This window comes from Diabrotica undecimpunctata, chromosome 10 (genome assembly GCF_040954645.1).
Source record: "Diabrotica undecimpunctata isolate CICGRU chromosome 10, icDiaUnde3, whole genome shotgun sequence".
Classification (NCBI taxonomy): Eukaryota; Metazoa; Arthropoda; class Insecta; order Coleoptera; family Chrysomelidae; genus Diabrotica; species Diabrotica undecimpunctata.
In genome coordinates, this window is record NC_092812.1 from 56,132,651 (window position 1) to 56,151,159 (window position 18,509).

Here is an 18,509-nt window from a genome sequence, read left to right on the forward strand (position 1 = left end):
AATGGTATTAGATGTTGGTTTTATTATATAGGTCTATTATAATATAAGCTACTCTATCAGAAACGCTTTTATATGTAGAAATGTATGGTGTGAGATACTTTTTGACAAGAAAGCCTACTCCACCATATGTTTCGTCTATTTTCCCTGTATAGTATAAGCGATTTCCAGAGTTTAGATACATGCATTGTTCGCCTCTTCTGTCCTGTTACCATTGTAAATTCAATACGATTGAAATATTGGGAAATCTGCAAAACTTACTACGATATCTATATTGGACGTAACGGTTACGTCCTCTCTCGGTTTTCTTTTGGCTTTCCTTTCTTTAATGAGCTTTTTGACTGATTTAATATAATAATTAAAAAAAAGAGTTTTGGGTTTCATACTTTAAAATAAATGAAACCATATTTTACAATGCCTGTTTATATTTAAACATGCTCTTCTATTTTCATTGGAAATAATTCCATGTTTTATTGGCTACGGCAGTATTTTATGATTAGTTATGTAGCACATATTTGAAACGCTATTAAAAAGATAATGTGTGTAATTATAAACAGCGAGGTACATGGTTGTCGATAGTATCTGCAGATTTTCTTACACTTACTCGTACATCTACAATTATCTTGCTAGAACCGCCAGTAACATACCTACTAAAATATTACTGTTTTATTAAGATAGCGTATTGCATATAATAAACAATGTATTAATTTTGTTAATAGTTTTAACAGTTACAAAATGTACCTATTGTCTAAAAGTTACATGTGTTACTCTAAATTTGCAATTTGTTCTGCAAGAACTGTTAATTTTTTTAAATTATAATAAAAGAAGAATAAGTAATATACCGGATGTGTCAAAAGAAGTGGGTCGAATATTTCGCGAACTTAACATCGGATCGAAAAACTGAAAAACAATTATTCAATACTTTTTAAAAAGCTATCGAATGTCACCAAACACCTCCTGTAGGTGGGGCAGAGGACAACTTTGAAATCCTAAATAGGAACCTCCATTTTTTATTAGACATTTGGATTTCTCATATAAAAATAATGAACTTTTATAAGAAACATTTTTTTCAATTGTTGTTAGATGGCGCTATAGTCTATACTACACAATATACAGTACAGATCCGCCTTCTGGAAGTTATCTAAAATCCTCCGAAAGGACAAGAAACCCATACCTCCCCTACACGGAGTAAACGGGATTGTCCATACGGAAATCGACAAAGCCGAAGTCATGAAGGACGAACTAGAAAGGGCGTGTAGAAACAACGAAGACCCCGACGATAACATAGACTTTGAAGAAGAGGTAGAAAGAACAGCGAGAAGACTTAGAAGGAAAACGGGCAGAATAGGTATTACACATACATCTCCCGAAGAAATAAAGGAACTTATAAAAATGACAAATGCCAAAAAAGCCCCAGGACCCGACAACATCACAAATAGGGCGCTGAAAAATCTACCAACAAAAGCTATTGTTTATATCACTAACATAATAAACAACATGCTAAAACTACGATATTTCCCAGATAGGTGGAAAGAGGCACAAGTAATAATGATTGCAAAACCTGGTAAAAACGGCACATTTCCGCAAAATTACAGACCTATCAGCTTATTATCATCTATAAGCAAGATAGCGGAAAGAGTCATACTAAAAAGACTCAATGAAGAATCACAAATGCTAGGAACCATACCAGAGGCTCAATTCGGGTTCAGAAGCGAACACTCCTGTGAATTACAGGTACTACGACTTACAGAATTCATCACCAAAGGATTTAATGAAAAAATGTACACAGCTACAGCTTTTCTGGACGTCAGCAAAGCCTTCGACAGAGTCTGGCACCATGGACTCATCTATAAAATGAATGAATTTGGTTACAGTGAGGCAATAACATGCCTCCTTGCGTCATATCTTGCCAACAGAAGGTTCAGAGTTCGAATAGGGGCAACCCTATCCGAAGTCGGGACCCTGGAGGCGGGTGTGCCTCAGGGAGCGGTGCTGTCGCCGTACCTGTACACCATCTATACGGCCGACACGCCAAATGAGCCAGGCTCTCTGTTGAGTCTTTACGCTGACGACACAGCAATAGCTGTTAGCTGGAGAAACCCGGATCATGCAGCTAATCATCTGCAAAGAGCACTAAACAGATTCCAAAGATGGTGCATAAAATGGAAAATAGCCCTAAATCCAGACAAAACACAGGCTGTAATGTTTAGTCACAGAAGAAGTGTACCAAATCGCGAAATTACAATCTAAAACACCGCAGTAGACTGGACCAACCAGGCTAAATACCTAGGGGTACATCTAGATAAGAAGCTAACGTTCACTGAGCACATCAATCAGCAAATACGCAAAGCCAAAGCGTTGAAAAGTCAGCTCTCAACACTTATTGGAAGGAAAAGTAAACTACGATTTAAAACCAAAATCAGGATTGCGAATAGTATTATCCTGCCAGTCCTAACATATGCATCCGCTGCGTGGGGACACACCTGTAAAACAAACAGGAAAAAGATACAGACTACTCAAAATCAAATAGTCAGAGATGCTCTTAAGATACCAAGGTACGTACCCTTGAGATATGTATATAGAGACTCAGGACAAACAAGAATCCTACGCACGCTAGACGAGAGAGCATATGAAATTTTCAACGGACTAAGAAACCACCCCAGCAGAATGTTAAGAGAGCTGACTAACTACAATGAAAACACAAGGACGGTACACAGAAGACCAAAACAACAGATAGCTCGATATAGGGAGAACCCGAACGAATAAATAAAGAATGAGATGGTTGCAAGAAGAACGAACAAAGAAATGCAGTCAATCAGAAAACACACCAAAAAAACTCTGGCGAGAGGGTACGCTTTTTCTTTTAGGTTTTTAGGTTTTTAGGTAGATATAAGTCCAATATACACCGGGGTGTGTGAGAGCATTATACACTTGGGAATGCACACCCCAATACACGCACACAAATAGGATTAAGGAAAAAAGGAAAGAATTGTTGCCCAGGCATTTTATAGTCCCGAAGCCACAAGGAAGTCCACACAAAAAAAAATGTGTTTTCTGATTAAATAACGTAAATTCATATTGATATATTCATACTTTTCATTAAACCGTTTAACGTAAATTTACCTTATATAGCAAATATAGAAGGGGCCCGCCAGGCCTTCTATATACCGCTCCGCAGACTAGGCCCTTAAGGCAGATCGAAATGAAAGATCTACTCGCGAAATCCGAGCACTGAGGTCATGTGCGGCATACATGGGCTTGGTGGCCGGACCCCTCTCGGGTGCTCAGCCGGCGAGGAGAACAAAATTTATTTTGCCAAATCGGCGGCTGAGTGACCGAGCACACACTCTTTTCCGGACATAGAGTCATCAGCTCAGGCTGATGGCTCTATGGTCGGAACACACGCTCTTTTTTCTTTTTTTTAGGGACTCAAGTCCCGGCGTAAAGCTAGAGTAAAATCAATAGAGTCAGTAAAGTAAATAGGGAGAAAAGCCCAGATGTGGCTACCCCTACAGTTAGGTGGCATAACCACATTCACTAAAAACCGAGGATGTCCTATTACCCAGGGCATCTTAAGTAAATTTCAGATCATAAGCCTCCTCACGTAAGTCACACGATGAGGAGGGGTGGTGGAAAAGCCTGGGGGTCAGATAGGTACCACTTCGACTAGCGAAGTGTGACCGGTTTGATCTTCGGACAGGATCCCATTCTTACATTGGTATACACATGTTCCTAGGGGCAGGCTTGATCACTGCGTGTGTGTGTGTGTACAGAATACACTTCCAAATAAAAAACCAAAAACACGTGTTTATTATTTTTCAAAAATCTATCGAATGGCTCCAAACATGACCCCCACCTCCACTACCGGGGGTGAGGCAAGGAGCAAATTTGAAATCTTAAATGAAAAACCACATTTTTTTTTATTACAGATTACAATTCTACGTGAAAAGGTAAAAAGTTTTATCTGATTTTTTTCGATTCGCGATAGATATCGCGCTGTAAACACAAAAAGGCTGCAAACTAATTTTTATTGAATACAATTTTTTACGAATTTTTTGCAGAATCAGAATTTGCATTAAAAAATGCGGGTTCCTACTTAAGATTTTACAGTTGCCCTCCACCTCACACAGGGATGATGTAACATGTAACATGAAAAGCCATTCGCAGAATGACTTACTCATTAGCTACGAAAAATGGATCTTCTTCTTAAAGTGCCTATCCGTTCCGGATGTTGGCGATCATCACGGCTATCTTTACTTTGTTTATTGCAGCGCGGAACAGTTCAGTGGTAGTCGTGTTATACCACTTTCGTAAATTTTGAAGCCAGGAAATGCGTCTTCTTCCCGGTCCTCTCTTACCATTTACTTTACCTTGGAGAATCAGCTGGAGAAGGAAAGAAAAATGGATAAACTCAGCAATTTAAAAATAACATTGCAGGAAGAAACTGACTGGACGCTTTGTTAAGACGCCATAATACTTCCAGCTTCAACAAAAAAATGTACAGCAGTTCTTTGATAACTTGGAAACCGAATGTAAGAAACATAATTTTTCTCCGCATAGAGTTTTCAATGTGGATGAAACTGGATTGTCAATTATCCAGAACAAACATTGCATAAGTTGTAGGAATAAAAGGAAAACGACTTAGTGCATCTCTAACATCTGCTGAATGTTGTTCCCTTGTAACCTTAATTGTAGCAATGAGTGCTGATGGTCAATTCGTTCAGCCTATGGTGAAATTTACCGAAAAAGTCGAAATGACAAGTTACTGCGTGGTGCTCCACCTGGATCAATAAATGCTCAAGCGGTTGGATACAACAGAATTTGTTTACAAAATGGATGAAACATTTTATAAATTTTGTGAAACCAACAAAAGAGTCTCTTGTTCTTCTAGTCCTTGAAGGTTATTATAGCCACACCCGCAATTTGGAAGTGATTTATTTGGCTAGAGAAAAATTTGTTTCTATAATTTCCCTACCTACTCATTTCACATTTTTCTAGGACGCCAACTACGAGTTATCTCGTACTAATATAATGTAATTAAATCAAATTTTCATCTTAGGCCAGATTTCTGAAAATTACCGTGGCAGTCAATGTGTTAAATTAAAACGTAAATTATTGGTTATGATCAACAGTAAATACTAAACAGTAATCCTTCGGACGTGTATCTAATATTTTTATATATAAATTAATTAGAGACTTACCTTTAAATGACGACTGAGCTTCCGCAACAGCTTTTTCAATAAAATCATCTGATATCCTTCTAGATGGATGTTCATTAAAAACGGAATTCATTAAAGCTATTTTCGCAGCACTTCGACGTGCTTCGGCCTTCGTCGGACAATTCTGTAATAATACGTGAAAAAATTAATTATTATCTTAGCTATTTCAAAAATGTAGCGCAATATTCTATGAAATAAAAATTTTAATTAAAAAATCCTTATAAAAAGGTATATTTATTTAAAAGAACTCTTTCGAGGTACATCACAGAACTTTTTAGCAATGAGTATTCCATCATCAGTGCTGCTACTAGGTATACATGTATACATACATGTGTGAAGCCACTAACTATATGGGTAAAAACCCTTTAAATGTTATTAAATTGGTTTTATATTACATTGTTGCTGATAATTTTATAGGATGTTAAAGTTTTTGCAACCCAAAGCAACTCCCGTTTGGACTTCCAAAGTGGGGTTGCTGGCCCTGAGGCGTAGTCTCTGTAAAGACCTTAGGTAGAAACTTACTAAGGTAAGCATTAGTGTAACTAAGTTCAATTACTCATTGTGGTAAGAGATACAGAAAAAAATTATTTAGGTAAAAGTTAGTCATTTCGATAGGGCCATACTTTATAAATATATTCAAAAATACAGGAACACCCATATTGACAGCGTGGGACAAACTTATCTTTTTTAATAGAACACTCTGTATATTTTTACATTTGTGAACTTTTCTCGATGTTCGCTTTTTTGCAAGGTTATATGAGGTAGTTTAAAAGATAATTACGTTTTTTCTTTAATGAAACAGCCTGTATTTTGGTATTTAATGAAATATTATTTTATGGTTCATTTATTTTATCTATTCAATGATAATTTTTTTCGAAGATGAATTGGAAGGGGGAGCCAGAGGATGACCTCCACGATGTCCAGAGTTATAGAGGCTTTTTCTGAGGATATATAAAAGATAAGATCGACAAAAAATCAGCTACAACTAAAGAAGATATGAAGATAAGAAAATTAGAAAGGAATGTATGATTTTAAACAGAAATGTATTAAATAGTATACATCGCTCTTTTAAAGATCGATTACAAAGGGTATTGATTTCATAGATGGGCTTTATCTACAGGTTTAAAAGTCCTACCTGCCCCCTGAAGCTGCTATCTGCAGCATAAAAAATGCACCCGCAGTATTTTATTCTACAGAGGAAAGTCGCCTAATATGGGGATAGTGCCTAATATGGAGTACTTTCGCGCAAGTACTGACTCCTACATCTATCGTTTTGCATTGTTTACTAACCACCACCTTGCCAGGAGGTAACCATTCTCTCTTTTTGAGCAAACTTGTTCTCTTATTTGACATTTAGGTTAGAATAATTTTGTGTGGTAAAGAAAGTTTTTTGGTCGTGCTGCATTTTGGGTGTTTAAGTAGACTTAAAGGTGAGTTTTTAAAATATTGTAATATTATTCTATAAAAAATTTTGCATATTTTTTGAAAATAGTTTAGTTTTTTTTAAAACAGATTCATATTTTTTTGCAAAAAGCCCCTCATAAAAGTCTAGTGTGTTTGTAATATGGGGTACTTGACAATTCCTAGTTTGCGGTACCCCAAATTGTACCGCTAGGATTATTTACTTTTAGCTGCATTTACAAGCAAGCGTGTGGGGTGACAGATGTCAACGCCATTTTCGGCTTTCCAGTTTTCTCGAAAAGTAGTTAGATTTTCCAAAATAATTTTTATTTTATTTTATTTTATTAAAAAACAATTTATTCTGTGCAATAAAAAATATTTTTTTCAGATGCCCAAAAAACAGATTTCACAAATGATTTTCGCAATTTTAGCTGTTCGGTAAGGAGTAATGGGTTACATTAAAAGTGCGCGAACCCACAATATACCTCAAACAACCTTCGACAAATAAGTTACGATGGAGTGGAATCCTGAAGACATAGTAAATTCTCATTAAGGACAACAAATGATATTTTCGAAAGAATCAATGCTCGCCAATCACTGCTTAGAAAAAAAAAAGAAGATTTTTTGGAAATACACAAAAGGACGTGCGTAAATTGGCATATAGCTTATGCAAAGCAAATAATATAAAAAACTAATTTAGCGTGGCCAAAAAAGTGCTGGAAAGACATGGTTTGCCGGATTTCTTGCAAGACAGAAGGATTTATCACTAAGAATGCCTCAAGGAATATCCTATGCCCGTATTACTTCATTCAGCAAATAAATTACAATCCAGCAAGGATTTTCAATTGTGATGAAACGGGTCTCACCATTGTGAAACATAAACATCTCAGAATTGTGGGGAAAAACAGGGAAAACAGACTGGTCCAATCACCTCAGCTGAACGCAGGTTTTGTTAACACAGTTGTGTGTTTTAGCGTAACAGGCCAATATCTAAGTCTGCGTGTCATATATCTGGCTGGATTCAACAAGAAACTTTTGTTGATTGGCTCCGCCATTTTATCAACATAACAAAGCCCAGGGCTGACGATCCAGTGGTTTTGATCCTTGATCCTTTTGATCCTTACTGCTAGACAAAAAAATGTAGCCATTAGACGTGGCATTTATGTCACCGTTCAAAACTTATCACACGCAGGAGATCACAAACTGGCTTAGGCTGAATCCAGAACGTGTTGTAACAGTTTATCAAGTAGGGGAACTTTTTGGAAACACTTTTATACAAGCAGCGATCATCGATACAGCAATTAATGGGTTTAAGATAACTGGTATATTTCCCCCCAACAGAAACCTATTCAAAGAATGTGCTTTTGCTTTTTACAAGAAAACCTAAAATTTAAAAATAGTGCCTAAAATTAATTACGTAATTTTTAAATAGTATTTTTAAAAAAACTAGCCCATATCAGGCGACTTCCTCTATAAGTTAGTTGAACTACGTAGTATAAATTTAAATGTAAAATTATACATTTTCACAAGAAATACATTATATGTAGGTTTACATACATAATGTCCATTACACACAGGGTAACTAGGCTACGCAGTTTTTTTCTTGTCTACGGAGACGAGTTGATCCGCCACTGCCGTACGGCACTTTACAAGGTATAAATGCTGTTGTTGTTATATTTTGTCCGAGAACCATTCGGAAGAAAACGATTTCTCATCAGCATGCGGTTCATACTGCGAGCTTTGGATGTGTAATATTGAATTGTTTCTGATTACAGCATCACGACTGAATGCAAAATTGGTGTAGTAGGCAGTTCTGTCCCTATTTGATTACAAATTTGTAGGTACGATCATTTATTTTTTGTCACAGTTCTTACTAAAATCATTTCCCATGAGTTCAATATCTTAACTAGCTCTTCTTCTTAAAGTGCCGTCTCCTTACGGAGGTTGGCAATTATAATGACTATTTTTATTTTTGAACTTGCTGCTCTAAATAAATCAATCGATCTGCTTTGATTTCAATCACGTAGATTCTTGAATCCAAGAATTCTGCAATTCTGCAACTCTGTAATTTAATTTTAAAGAAAATAGATGTACCTATGTGTCTTCTACTAGTATTTTAAAATTATGCCGTTCGATAAAGATTAAAAAGTAAACTGACACAAGAAAATAGCTTCAGAACCATAATGCAAAACATTTTGTTTAATCACTATATTGTATATTACCTGAAAACTTCCGAAGCAGGAGCCTCCTGGTAGAGTAACGTAACACACGTAGGGTTGTGCATTTGAGGGAACAGATTCATATATTACAAGGGCACCATTACGAAGATCGGCTCCTCTGGCTTGTTTCATTTGCCAGAACTCTTGTAGAGCTTCAACCACATTTACTATAAAATAATGCTATTAAGGATGCTATTCTATTAAGATACGTATCTGTGTTAACATTAGAATATAAAAACTTGTTTAAAAACTTCTAGATTTTAAGTTTTACTTATACACAGTTTATTTTATTTGTCTTATTATAATCGATATAGCATTAAATGTTCAATTATTACATTAACATAATCTCCAAACTACACCAACATTAGATTATTCATCAGATTTTGCTTTATATATTTGCAGAGCCTATTTTCTATAAATTCTACTAAGATCTTAAAATTGACATAGGTCGCGGTTGCTCGTACTATGCTACAGTCTATTCGCTGGAACTTTGCACAAGTATGACATTATTCACGAATTATCTTTTATATTACGTCTCTTTCCTACTTTGAAACTAAAACGATGAACTTGTATACCCAACAGCATACATTGAACAAAAACAGCCACAGAACGAGGAACGATGATCGATGATTGATTCACCTACTGGTAAGGTCCATTCGCTCAACTCGGGCATATTTTGACAGATTCATAGCTGGAAACCTACAACACAAAAGTTCCTAGCTCACAGTATTAACAGCTTAAATAAACTTATATTACAGACTTCTTTGATTGAAAAAAGAAGAATTATTATAAATAGTGGAAGTGTATACTAAACCCATAAAATTTTTGGTAGTATATATTTAAAAAATATATTTGAGTTGTTATAATTTAACATAACTATTTATTATATGGTGCAAATAAATAAATATTGATTGTCGATAATTCGTAAAGTTCTATTTTATTTACTATTTAGTTTGTTTACTATTAATATTGGCTATAAGTACGTGTATTTGTTTGTATAGTAATTTCCAGCCACTTCTAGTCTGTCAAAAAGTAACTAACTTCGCAAAAAAATAATTACTAAATTCATTAGACAGTTCGGACTGGGAATAGCGAACCGACTATAACCGACTATATTAAGTTTTATTTTGACAGCGTTTGTAGTGTGTTCATAAATTATTTTCGTGTCATTTAAATATTCAATCCTTCTTCGTACTTTGAATATACATATTGTTTAACAAACTGTCGTTATAACGACTATCCGTTACCTTCGTGTTTGATTTATTAGGGGAAGAATTTATTTATTAGCTAATTACGAATAATATGACATTTATTCTAACCTCTAAATTAACATTTAGTTATTTAAATGTGGCTAAAACCACGTCAACAGGAGATATGAAATATTGTTTAAGTGTTTTTATTTTTAGAGTATGCTTGGTAAACCTTTGAATTCTCAAGCACAACAACTTGTTGTCGAATTATACTTATCATTGAACATATAATTGAAAAATACTTATCATTAAACGATTCTTTATTTAAGAGATTAGCTGCTGTAATAAAAATATCACGACGGACAGTATGAATAATATTATAAAAAGGAAAGAAAATAATTATATTATTTCAAAGCCAGGAAAAAGTAGACCTCGTCCGAAAAACAAGACAAACCTGAAGGATCTAAAATGGAAATGCGGCATACAGGTACAGTATACGACATGTACCAAAAAAAGAGGTACCAATTTCTCTAATCTGAATTTGATAAACCTGAAGGTACTTTTTAATTAATACTTTATATAAATGTATGTTGTAAAAAAAGTATAATGGAAGTAGTTTAAGGAAATTTTTGCTGAATACATTGATTGCTATTAAGTCAATTTTCTTGTGAGTTTTTTAATTTGAAATAATATATATTTTTATAAAAATAAAGTATTTATTTTACATTGTACTAGATAGAACAGTGCGATTTATGCTGTACTTATCTGTTTATTTGGGAAAAACATGATATTCTGCAAAGTATAAGTTATGAATTTAGAGGTACAGAAGTTGTATTTATTGGCAAAACATCTGTTAGCATTTTGTTAAAAGAATAGAGATTTAAATAAGAAAATGACAATAATCAAAGAGCATTAATTGAGAGCACCAGTATTGCTGCTTTAGGAGCTAAGTACCTTCGTAAATATATGGAAAATCTTAATAGTGTGCATTCCAGAGGCCTTGTTTTTTTTACGAAACGTGGATTTATTCAAAGGGAAATAACAATTTCCTGGCAAGACAACACTGTTAAAAGTGTGCGTAAACCAGAAGGGTACGATGGTAAACGTTTTATAATTGTTCACGCTGGTTCTTTAAAAGAATTTTAAAGCAACAGATAAATTTCCATGTATTAATACTACTAGCTACGAAAACTCTAATTGATAAGATCATTTACTTTATAAAATATGTGAAACCACGAGCACACACAGCAATAAATTAAGTAAAAAAGCTCAAGCACAAATAACAATATGTTGATCACAAAATTTAACTGCATAACTAAAATGTCAGACTCATAGTTTATTATTACATGCAATAAACTGGTTGCGATACTAACTACATCAGTAAAAAGAAGTCAAATAGTAATACTTAAATTATTCAATATAGGTACTATCGTTAAATTCTGTAAGGCTATCGTTAAATCAGTTCCGGAGAGCAATCCGAACTGGAAGAACTAAAGAAAAACTCATTGGCAATGTTGCTAGATTTCAAACCGTCAGTATCAAATTTGCCATTAGACCAGGGCGGATTTGTTTTGAGTTGGGTATGAGAGGTGAGATTCTGATTTTTGCAAAAAATGTTGTATGATAACTTCAATAATAATAATTGACTTATCCCCTCTCTCAAATAGGTCGGAAATATTAATAAAAAAAATTAAAATATTTAAAAATTATTAAAATCATCGTTTTTCTTTGCTACTTTGATGATTGAATTTCCAATAAGATACGATTGGTTAAAAATGTTTTAATTTATTACGCTTGCTGCAAAATAGCAATAAATACAAAAAAAGGGATAAAAGAAGCCTGTTCTTATTTAATATTTTTCAACCACTTAGGATCATCGTAATTCGCCCAAAAAATCTTTATAATAAAACAGTCTACCAAATGTGATTAAAATCAATTTGACAGATTTCACATAATTTTGCAATCTAAATTAAAAAAAAAATGAAATTTTTAAAATCTTGCAGAACAAAAACTGAACTATATAGAAGTTTGTCAATTTTTTTAGATATAAAAGAGCACTTGAGTTGTCCAATTCACTTTATAAAATTGAAATCGAATTATTTGGGCGGCATGAGGAATTTTTTTAAATGTTAAACAATTTTTTGGCTTTTAAGCAAATAGAACATTTCGGTAAATAAATTTATTTATAACAAAAATAAATGTTTTTGAATTTTTTTTGGAAAAGCTTTTATATTATTAGAATTAATTTATATAATTAAATTAAAAATTATTATTTATATCATATAGAAAGTTTTTTTTGTTTCAATTTATGGATAGTTAGTTAGTTTCGAAAGACGGATAATTATTCGTCTACACGTGCTTTTTGAGCTGTGAACTGGAAGGATCTTCTCTTATTTTATCAAAATCTTAATTTCGAAGTTGAAAATTACTCCCCAAATCTTCATCATTTAATTCTAAATTTATTTGATTAAAATTAATAGCAGTATCAGTATTTTCTTCTTCGAGATTAATAATATTACTTTGCGAATTTTTGCAACCACATGACATATTTCAAACACTTACAACTAATTTTTTTCAGTAGACTATCAGACAAGAGTATATCGTTAGTTTGTATTGGCTACAATCCATGGCTTTTTTCCATTTCCCAACCCCATTTTTTTTTGGTATAATTTATTACGAAGCCATTGCTGAATTTGGTAATAAACCCTAAAGCAGTGCTGAGCAGCTGTAGAGTTGGTAGAGTCGGTGGCAGGCAGCATGGCTAAATTAATTTTTTTGCACTTTTGCAAATTATATCAATCGTTTGTTTCTGTGGCCAAACTAATTTATGAAAGAGATATCCTCTATCAATGACATGCGCTCAATTGAGAGTAGAAGGAATGTCGTACAAATTTTGATTTTTCCTATTTTCGAAGCGAAACATCTTTAAAAATTGAAAGAGGATAAGGTGTAAGTTCATATTTTAAGTAGTCTTTAAGATCATGCATGACTACAGTCATTCTTTAGAAAATTAGTGCTGGATCAATAATACTTTGTTTATCTTTAAACTTTTTGGAGATCGATGCTTGCTTTAATGGTACAACTCTATTTTTCCTTTGAAACTTAAGTTCAGCTACATTGTTATCAACTATCTTTAATAGCTTACTATATGAAATTGTCCTTTTTATTTTTATTATCGTTTCCCAAAAAAAATGTTTAATCAAAGATTGTTTAAACAAATATATAGTACTGAAAGACTAACTAATAAAATCCCATCAGTTATAAGGGACATTTTTAGTGAGTGTACCAGTGAAAATATTGTGAAATTTTTAAGAGACTGTAACATATTGAACCACATATAAGTATGTTATTTATTTGTTATTTGTAATCATTATTGTTTGTATTAAATTCATCCGCTAATAACCAATATGGTTGATGCGGCTGCCTTTAAAAAAAAAAAAAAAAAATATATATATATAGCTTTTAAATGAAAATATTTTTTTTTATTTTTTCTTAGTTTGGTAAATTTTTCAAAAAATAGGCTACCACATAGGAAAAAATATGTAGTTTTATTTTGTTCTAACTAAATTTATTTATTTATAACAAAATTAAGCATCTTTTGGGTTTGGCAAAACGTTAATTAGGATTTATTCTTTAAGTTACATCGGATTAAAAAAAAAAAAGGAGAAAATTGCTTCATTGGAAGTTTAGAAAATACAGTTTTTTACGTCGATTTTGAACTTTTAAATTCAATTTTCTTCAACCTACTTGTTTTGGTTATTTTCAGGGACAATACCGATCGTTTTTGTTATTATAATATATGTTATGAATATCTTGAAGATATCAAAATTTTTATCGAAAAAGAGCTGCGAAAGAAAAAGATAATGGCTCAAAGATTACTATCCTATTGTTTATAACTTCGTCACAAATGCAGGTCAACTTTGACCGGTTGTATCTTAGGAACAATTGCTCGTAATTCATAGCTTATTTTTTTTAAAGCGTGATTCTTTTTCAACGCAGTTTTTAGAAATTAATTTAAACTAATAGTAACCGAGATATTCTATTTGTTTATAAGCCAAAAATTGTTTATAATTTTAAATATAGCTCCTGATGCCGCCGAAATAATTAAATTTCAATTCTATAAGTGCGTTGGATTGGTGAAGTGTTTATATGTAAGACAATTGACAAACTTCTAAATGGTTTAGTTTTTGTTGTGCAATATTTTAATGAATTTCATTTTTTTTTATTTAGATTGCATAATTACTATGCGAATTATTTGGTCACCGCCTTATTTCCAGAAATTTCTGTGTCGCGTTTTACCTACTATTATTGTGTGGGTTGAGCTACCGTTTTGTTTGCTGTCATTCAGATCGTCAAATTAAATAACTGTATTGTAAAAATTTTTCTTTTATGTACTGTTTTGTTTTAAATTGTATTTATTCGAGTTTATTGGTTTCGGTTTTATAATTAATTTTTCATTGTTGATCAAAAGTTGATTTTTGTTAAGTGTGAGAAAGTGGTTGTTCTCACTGTGCAATATGAGTGGAAAGCGGAAGAGAGTAGTTGTATCTTTGGAAACAAAAGTGAGTGTAATTAAAAGGTTTGACAAGAGTGAATTAATAAAGAAGGTTGCTTTAAATTAAGGTGTTATAGAAGTAACTGTTGGAGATTGGAAGCATAAACGGAATGAAATCGAACAGTGTGTCAACCGAAGTGTGAGTGGTGGGAGTGGATTGACGCGGAAGACCATGTAGAAAAGAAACCATGAACAAACTTTTGATACGTTGTTCTTGTGGTTATCACAAACGAGATGATTGGACAGCCCCAAAAGTGGTCTAATACTCCAAGCAAAAGTTATTGAATTACACAAGAAGTTCATGGATATAGAAGACAACTTTTGTGCTAGTGAGGAATGGATTGACTCATGGAAGAAGAAATATGGTATCCGACAATTGAATATTTACAGCGAAAAACTTTCTGCTGACTCAACTGAAATTGGAACATTTTATTTAAAATTACAAGACATTATTCTTAAAGACTAAATTAGTTAACTGACTTTAGACCAAATATTTAATTGTGATGAGACAGGCCTTCGCCATAAAATGCTTCATTCGAAAACACCAGCTGCTAAAAATAAAGGAACTCCACCATGTTACAAGAAAATTAAAGAGAGAGTCACAATCATGATCTGCAACAATGCTTCTGGTTCATTAAAATTAAGACGTCTTTTAATAAAAAAGTCCAAGGGCGTTCAAAAATATCCAAGTGAATTGCTTACTTACAACCTATAAAAAAACTTATAAAAGGAATATGGACACAGAAATCTCTCCTCAATGATTGGACTTTGCACCATACACAAAACATGAGATATCTTTAAATGCTCTAACCACAGAGGAATTACGCTTCTAAATGCAGCGTATAAAATATTTTCCACAGTATTATGTCACCGTATGGCGCCATATGCAGAACAGATAGTAGGAAAATACCAGGCTGGTTTCAGAGGTGGTAAATCGACAATTTATCAGATTGCAACCATGAAACAAATTTTAGAAAAAACACTCGAATATGGCATAGATACTCATCACATATTTATGGACTACAAAGCAGCCTACGACTCTGTGAGTAGAAGGCACATGTTCAAAGCAATGGAAGAGCTACCATACCAAATCAGTTGGTAAATTTAACAAAACTAACTCTTGAAAAAATTGAATGTAGAGTACAAATTCAGGAGGAACTGTCTGAACCTTTTAAAAAAAATAACAGGCTGCGCCTGGAAAAAGTAATACGTATGTCACAAATTACAACAATTGGTTCAATATATAATAAATGTGCAAATCCTTGCCTATGCTGATGATATCAATATTGTTGGGAGAACAGAAAACGCTGTACCAGAGGCATATGCAGCATTAAAAGGATCAGCTACAAAAATGGGTTTAATAATAAACACCAACAAAACGAAGTAGGTATATGAAAATAAGCACGCAACCACAAATCCTACAACCAATTGTTATAGAAAACGACGTCATCGACGCAGTGAATGAATTTGTATACCTGGGAACGCTTCTTAACACTGAAAATAATGCTACCAGAGAGATAAACCGCAGAATTTGCATGGCCAACAGATGCTATTTTGGGCTCAATAATTAAATCCAATAATGGGCTCCTTAAATCTACAATTATATCGAGAAATACAAAAATAAAACTCTACAAAACAATTAGACGCCCAGTCGTAACATATGGTTCAGAGACCTGGACTCTAACAAAAAGTAATGAAAACGTGTTAGGATGTTTCGAAAGCAAAATACTAAAGCGAATCTATGGAGATATCGTAACCTGGTGATACATAGAATTACTCCAACGATTGCACGTTAGGTACATTTTTGGTTTATTAAATGATTTTACGACATTTTTTTACTTTTATTTCACTTTTCTGTTTTAAAAATAATAATACTGAAAATCATATATTAATAAAAACTAGTTTTAAAGATGCTAAATAAGAAAAACAGTAATCTTTAATATTCTAAAACATTAAAAAAGCTAATACAATTCAATATAACTCCAAACACGATAATTTTAAAGGGACGCAATTATATTATATATATTTTTTTTGTTTTGTAGCATATTTTACAAGAAAACGTTAAAATTAGTGTGTACTAATTCCAGTTTTGATACGTTTTATGAAGTTTTGCAGCCGTTTAAATACAAAACGCAAAAGACAAAAAGTTGACATGTTCTAAACATTGAAAAATGAACCAAAATTACGATGGATATTTTTTTCAAAATCGTATGTGTCCCGTACGATTCCTTATAATTGCAGCTACCCATTTTCTCATACTTCTTAAGATGTTATCGATAATTAACATATAGTACAATTCTGCACCTAGATAGACTAGATTATGCAATATTCTGCAAAATAAACCTATTTCAATGTAGTTACCCTGATGACTTTATTAGTATTATAGGAATTGGAACTTCGAGGCCGGTTCCGGACCTGTAAAATTAGAAGGGTAATCGGTAGCGAAGTATACACTGTAATGCACTGGTTCGACAACGGCATTTCATTTTACGTGACATAGCCAGACAGCAAAAAATAACAAACGCGGCATAAATTTAGTATGAACTTTAACTCGTACTACTGAATGTATAAAAACTGGATTTTCACAGACCTTACACAAAGCCGCCGCTGTTTTTCTGTTTGGAAATTAGCCCACATGTATTTTGTCTTACGTATCCACCTCTAAAATTACCATTTGTTCGCCTTGTATGCTCTCTTTTGATCTTAATCTTAAGATTTACTATATAAACTGATTTTTGAGAATCTTAATTTTTTATAAACATAATATTAAGAATGTTACAGGACATGTCTCTTTATTATAGAACAAGTGAAATTTGTTTTTTTTTTGCTTAAATATTTTACTCCTATAAACGTGTTAGTTGTAAGAATATCGAATATCTACGAGTATTATAACCTACTTATTCTATTTGTTGCTTTATAGTCCAGTCGTCAGTGACGAAAATGCCACTTAACCGCTCTAAATCATAGGAACCAGCTGGATTTTGCTGTTGACGTCAATTTTGGGACTACAAAGAATGCAAAAAAGTTTGCCACTCCTACCCTCAAGCGTCCCCTTAAAATACTCCTTGTACGGGGGAAAACGGAAAATATCGACATTACAAAAATCTGTATGCCGTAGAACGTTACAAACAGGAAATGTAGCTGAGATAATTTTGAACAAAAATGTTTATCGCGCGAAATCAATTTTTTAAATAAATTTTTTATCAACTCGACAGTAAAAATTCGTTTTAAAGGAATAAAGTGCGGCTTTTTTAAGCAATTTTTGCATTTTTCTGCAAATGAAGTCAGTTTCTATAAAGCTGTTAAATAAATAAGTGTTGGGCGATTTTTTGCGATTCTCGTGAGATCAATAAAATTTATCACTTCCATTGACCGGTCACTGTGGAATTTCTATTGTTAGAGTCACATTTTCAAAATTTATAACGGAAAAACAGATTTAGTGTAAGCGATTTAAAACGCATAGCAACGTGGAATATAAGAATACTTTATGAAGCAGGAAAATTAACAACAGTCCTGCTAGAAATGGAGAGATTAAACATACAAGTATTGGGTCTTTCAGAAGTTCGATGGCCAAATTCTAATTGGCCTATTTGGCCAAATTTTCTACTCAGGCAAAAGCACTGGAGAACACAACCATGGTGTTGGTATTGTTATCAACAATAATTTAAAAGAGTTTGTGACAAATTTCATTTTCTTTAACGAACGTATGATGCTACTTCAGCTGAAAGCCAAACCTCTAAACATAAATCTAATCCAAGTGTATGATTCAAAATCTGATAGCAATGATGCTGAGGTCGAAAAATTCTACGAGGGCTTAGAGCTGTTAACAAAAAACATAAAGAAACAGGAGGTAAAAATAATTATGAGCGACTTTAACACTAAAGTAGGTCGAGGAAAAACTGGAAATATAGTAGGAAATTTTGGGTTA

The 18,509-nt window shown here is 33.1% G+C and overlaps 1 protein-coding gene across 1 annotated transcript in view; it reads right to left on the reverse strand.

The window, feature by feature from the left end:
* lft (Limb expression 1 family member lowfat) overlaps positions 1–18,509 on the reverse strand; it is a 42,327-nt gene that overhangs the window by 10,920 nt on the left and 12,898 nt on the right. The window contains exons 2-3 of the mRNA XM_072546383.1: positions 8,840–9,003; positions 5,199–5,340 (exon numbers count right to left, since the gene is read on the reverse strand). Coding sequence (XP_072402484.1) covers positions 5,199–5,340; positions 8,840–9,003 — 306 coding nt within the window. The remainder of the gene's footprint in view (positions 1–5,198; positions 5,341–8,839; positions 9,004–18,509) is intronic.